The 5527-nt window shown below is 37.7% G+C and overlaps 2 protein-coding genes across 2 annotated transcripts in view; both read left to right on the forward strand.

Moving 5' to 3' along the window:
- Positions 1–1144, forward strand: part of LOC107689478 (catenin alpha-2-like) — a 519554-nt gene extending 518410 nt beyond the window's left edge. Inside the window, exon 25 of the mRNA XM_016487473.1 lies at positions 445–1144. Coding sequence (XP_016342959.1) covers positions 445–732 — 288 coding nt within the window. The 3' untranslated portion in view covers positions 733–1144. The remainder of the gene's footprint in view (positions 1–444) is intronic.
- LOC107689479 (catenin alpha-2-like) lies at positions 917–2636 on the forward strand. Its single transcript, XM_016487474.1, has 2 exons — positions 917–961; positions 1587–2636. Exons 1-2 carry the CDS (start codon positions 917–919, stop codon positions 1872–1874), a joined length of 333 nt encoding a protein of 110 aa, XP_016342960.1. The 3' UTR covers positions 1875–2636.
- The last annotated feature ends 2891 nt before the right edge of the window (positions 2637–5527 follow it).

The following is a 5527-nucleotide window of genomic DNA, read 5'->3' on the forward strand; positions in this document are numbered from 1 at the left end:
ATATGTATGTGTATATTATTGATTAAACAAATGCAGCAACAACTCATCATTCCAAACTTTTCACCAGTAGAGCAAGTTGACAACAGGTCAACAGTTTTCCTCAGCAAATCATCTGTGGTGTGCCACACATACTTCATTCTTCAAATATTCGATTACGGTCATCTATACTTGGACAGAGAGTTAAATACTAGATCAATTACTCAAAAAAAAAAAAAAAAACTGCTCGTTTATAACTTATGTACTGTTAAGAACTTAATGTTGTGCTGCTTTTATATACTGCTCGTTTATCATTTATGTACTGTTTCACACATTATTTTATTTTTTAATACTATGCATTAGGACCAAAACTGTATTCATTACTATATCATTAGTAATATATCCATACATATCCATAGTAATCCTCAAAAGATACTTACTTGAATGTTCTCCTCCCCATTGTGTTAGCTGGACAGCGCTACATCCCTCATCCAGGCAGCCAAGAACTTGATGAATGCCGTGGTCCTCACAGTCAAGGCCTCTTATGTGGCTTCTACCAAGTACCAGAAGGTGTACGGCACGGCGGCGGTCAATTCCCCGGTGGTGTCCTGGCGCATGAAGGCCCCGGAGAAGAAACCCCTGGTGAAGAGAGAGAAACCAGAGGAGTGCCAGACCCGTGTCAGGCGAGGCTCGCAGAAGAAACACATATCCCCCGTCCAAGCCCTCAGCGAATTCAAGGCCATGGACTCCTTTTAACTCCACACCACAGATACCCAAAACTCCTCCTCCTCTCTTTATTTCTTCTCCTCTTCTTGTTACGGCTTATTTTCTTGGAGCTGTATCTTGTTCCATGCAGCAATGTGTGTGTATGTGCCCAGTAAATGTCTGTGAGTTGGAGGGGCTTGGCCACCCACCCTCTTCGAACCAAATTTCGCTGTAAATGAGAAACAAACTCGTGAAGGAAACGTTTACAGTGCAGGCTGCGGTACAATTCATGTGGTGTTCATTCTCGCTGACTGGCCATATATACACAGAGATATTAAAGAATATAATCTATGGTATAGTAGTGTCAGCCCTAACCGAGGCAGAGGTGCTGCTTTCCTACCTAATGATTTTTATTATTATTATTATTTAAAATCAATATTACCCTTAGTAATAGGAATAACTTATGATGAAACAATTTTCTTCATGACTTAACCCTAGCTCCGCCCCTGCCTTAATTGTGTTAAATATTTTTAACGTGTTAAACTGAAAAAATAATAATTTTGACAGCACTAATATATAGGCCTATATATTATATATTTCCTTTGTCCTTCAGTGGGACAAATCATAAAACTATAAAACGCTCCAATCTTCCTTATAGTGAGATAAAACGGACCTACTAAGTGCTCGTTTATAACTTATGTACTGTTAAGAACTTAATGTTGTGCTGCTTTTATATACTGCTCGTTTATCATTTATGTACTGTTTCACACATTATTTTATTTTTTAATACTATGCATTAGGACCAAAACTGTATTCATTACTATATCATTAGTAATATATCCATACATATCCATAGTAATCCTCAAAAGATACTTACTTGAATGTTCTCCTCCCCATTGTGTTAGCTGGACAGCGCTACATCCCTCATCCAGGCAGCCAAGAACTTGATGAATGCCGTGGTCCTCACAGTCAAGGCCTCTTATGTGGCTTCTACCAAGTACCAGAAGGTGTACGGCACGGCGGCGGTCAATTCCCCGGTGGTGTCCTGGCGCATGAAGGCCCCGGAGAAGAAACCCCTGGTGAAGAGAGAGAAACCGGAGGAGTGCCAGACCCGTGTCAGGCGAGGCTCGCAGAAGAAACACATCTCCCCCGTCCAAGCCCTCAGCGAATTCAAGGCCATGGACTCCTTTTAACTCCACACCACAGATACCCAAAACTCCTCCTCCTCTCTTTATTTCTTCTCCTCTTCTTGTTACGGCTTATTTTCTTGGAGCTGTATCTTGTTCCATGCAGCAATGTGTGTGTATGTGCCCAGTAAATGTCTGTGAGTTGGAGGGGCTTGGCCACCCACCCTCTTCGAACCAAATTTCGCTGTAAATGAGAAACAAACTCGTGAAGGAAACGTTTACAGTGCAGGCTGCGGTACAATTCATGTGGTGTTCATTCTCGCTGACTGGCCATATATACACAGAGATATTAAAGAATATAATCTATGGTATAGTAGTGTCAGCCCTAACCGAGGCAGAGGTGCTGCTTTCCTACCTAATGATTTTTATTATTATTATTATTTAAAATCAATATTACCCTTAGTAATAGGAATAACTTATGATGAAACAATTTTCTTCCTTCTTCCCAGTTATCCATATGGTGACCTGATGCACTAGTTTTTGCATTTAAAAATGCATTTCTTTAATTATATTATTGTATCACTAACCATGGCAGCCAGGTTGGCTACTGTATAGTATTACATTTAGAAAAGGACTAGTTGTGTGGTTTGCTCAGAGACTAGTAGAATCCTGCATACCTTTATAGTTCTGATTCTCTAATAAACCTTGCAACTGTGTGTGTCGAGTCAAGTTATTTTCCTATCCGTTCCATTCAGCTTCATGATGGACAACAAACGACCTTTGCACCAGCACCTGATGTATTATATTTGATGCCGCAAACACATTTTCTAATTAATGAATGATACTTACTGTGTTTGACAAGCAAGATCTTCTATCAAGCTCATATCCTTCACCAAACAAGTTTTGTGTTTGCCACACGCCGTGTTCTGAAATGACTTATCTGTGTCCGTAAACATTTTTGGTAATCACAGATAAAACGTTTGCTGTTGGTTGGTAACTTTGAGATGAAAAATAAGCACCGGTTTTAATAATTTAGTCTGATTGAATACTTACAATTTAAAGTCAGCATGAAATGAAAATTCATCATATCTCTTTTCTGAATGCATGTTATAGATTTTATTGTGAACAACTTATGCATATGTTTTTTTTTTTTTTTTTTAAGAAAATACCTCGTGATGTTAGTTTCTCTGGTGACATATAAAGGACTTTTCCAATCATTTAGTCCACTTAAATCCACATTCACACAACAACAATGTACTACAAAAATGGAAAAGTTTTTCCTTTGCACTTTTGAAATATTTGTGTATAGACAACGTTGTCAAAACGATTTACAGATCTGTGAAAAACTACTAAAAACACTACATTATGCATGCAAGGCCAGCAGTTGTAAAGAAACTTGTGCATACCTATAGACTGAAAACATACAGTATGCCCATAACATCGTGTTAAAATGTTTCTATTTCAAAAGCCCCCAAAATGCTGTTGTCGTGTAAATGAATGGCAAAAACACATACAAATTTTTCTGGTTTTAGTTGAAAACGGTGTCGTATAAACGCCCTCTTAATGTGCCTCCACTTTTGAGTTCAGTGCTCACATCGCAAAATCCATTCAACTACCACTATCCACTACACTCAAATGTACGTCAGAATATAGGAGATCTGTTGCTACCTCCGCTTATCACAACTTTAATCACAACAATAGTAGCAAAAAAAGCTCCTTAAAATGCATGACTTAATAAATAAAATAATAACTGTAAAAAGTCTGCAAAAATGATTACATTAGGAATGACAATTTTCAGTCAGTGTCTCAAGAGGTCCACAGTGTTCATTATTTTATGTATTTATCTCAGGGCTACAATTTGCTGAACAGGAAGACAGAAACAACATTTCACAATTTTTGTTTTTGTTTGTTTGTTTTTGATAATGTATTACATTTGTGTGTTTGTCACAATAAATACATAAATAAATAGAAACATTAGTGATATGAGTGATTAGATCTGACAGTGGGGAGTGAGTGTTCCTTTTATGTAATTATCTCAGTGCTACATTTTACTGACTAGAATAAGAGAAATAAGCTTCTGGCTCACAGTCCAAACTTTGATATTAGACAAAATATTATTTTTTTAGAACCAGACCCATTGTTTGGGCTGCATAGTTAAAATGTTCAGAGTATTATTTAAACTTGTTTACACTTTTTGGGGACATTTAAAAATGTCTCTATTGACTTACATGTTGACATGAGGTTGAGACATTTTTTTAACATCAAAAAAGTGCACACTTCACATTTAACTTTAAAGGTCGGGTGGTTTCAGAGCAGATATTATTCAGGGTTCAGTTTACCTCAACACTAGATATGAACGAAAGCAGTATAGAGATCATTACAATCAAATTCACACATGCTAAATGGCAGCACTTGAATGAGCTTCAGGCCATGATAATTCTCTTTAAAGCACTGCCATCTTATGCAAAAGGAATTTTTGAATATGCCGTTGCATATTTAATGGCCAACTTGTTTCACAGATGTTTCTCCAGACATTTGTACCTCATAAGAGTGATTCAATTACTATTTCATCAAATCACTCACATCTTTTGTTTTTATAATACAATATGCAGCTCATAGCAAAGCTTTGATGTTCAAATTAACTGCACTGTACCTACTAGTATATGAAGAGCCCAGCAGAAATGTAGACATGTCTTAAGACACACATTTTTAAGGGAAACATAACACTGGAGACTGCATTAATATCTTGGTCCAGCATCTAAAATGGAGGCCAGGCCAAATCTCAAGGCTGCTCAAGAGTCTTCCCATATTCCCTTCACAAAGTTAATTTGTATACAAGGACCATGTGAACATTTTAGAGGCAGCCTTTAAAAATACCCAGACTGCCAGAAAAAACATTGAAGTGCTTACAAGATGTTCTAAAGCTTCGGTCATGCTACAAAACAAATAAGCATGGCAGCTGTGGGAAGCGCTTACCTAAATAATCATTACCATAAATGATTGGAGTGAAAATCAGGATGAAAGGATGTTATACTGAACCACAACCTGAGCGCCGCGGACCTGACATTTACAGATCAGTGATTGGCCACAGCATGGTGTCCTCTATTTAAAACCGAAAAGGACAGAGCACTAATGCCACTAAACACACAAAGGAAGTGGAACATCCGGTTCTCATGGGCTCAGGATGTTCACTCAACCACTAGTCTTCCTGGCAAATCCTTGAGGCAACCATAGAAGCACCATTCTTCTCCCGCTGCGGACTCCAGAGCCAAATGAGAAGTATGTCACAGCCTTTCTTTGTTTAATCCATGTCTTCTTCTTCGCCCAAATGTTCTTGGCCACCTACAGTACAGTGAGTGCATTTCGAGCACATCCTCAAACGTCTAACATATTTCTGTTCTCAGTAGAACTCTGTAGTTCCTGGGTTAGAAAATGTGTACCTTTTGTTAATGCAGTTGCTCAATAACATTTCAAGAAACATTATTTGAGTTCATGTAATGATGCTTTTTCATATAGACTTTCACGAAGACCAAAGATGTTGACTGTGTTTCTACTGTGTCCTTTTTATACAATGGTACAATTTAGTAGATGCATTTTCCTAGAAGCAGGACCGACAATACTTGTTATTTCCTGTAAAGTAATCTAGAAAATTACTCAAAGTTTATTTGGAGAAAAACCTTGTCTTATAGATGTTTTTTTTGTCTTCTTGTTTCATCAGT

This window comes from Sinocyclocheilus anshuiensis, unplaced genomic scaffold, assembly GCF_001515605.1.
Source record: "Sinocyclocheilus anshuiensis isolate Anshui unplaced genomic scaffold, SAMN03320099.WGS_v1.1 scaffold1215, whole genome shotgun sequence".
NCBI lineage: Eukaryota > Metazoa > Chordata > Actinopteri > Cypriniformes > Cyprinidae > Sinocyclocheilus > Sinocyclocheilus anshuiensis.

Coding starts and splice junctions, on each gene's coding strand:
- LOC107689479 (XM_016487474.1), top strand. CDS start 917: ATGAGAAACAAACTCGTGAAGGAAACGTTTACAGTGCAGGCTGCG. Junction 962..1,586: donor CGTTTACAGTGCAGGCTGCG/GTACAATTCATG, acceptor CCATTGTGTTAG/CTGGACAGCGCTACATCCCT.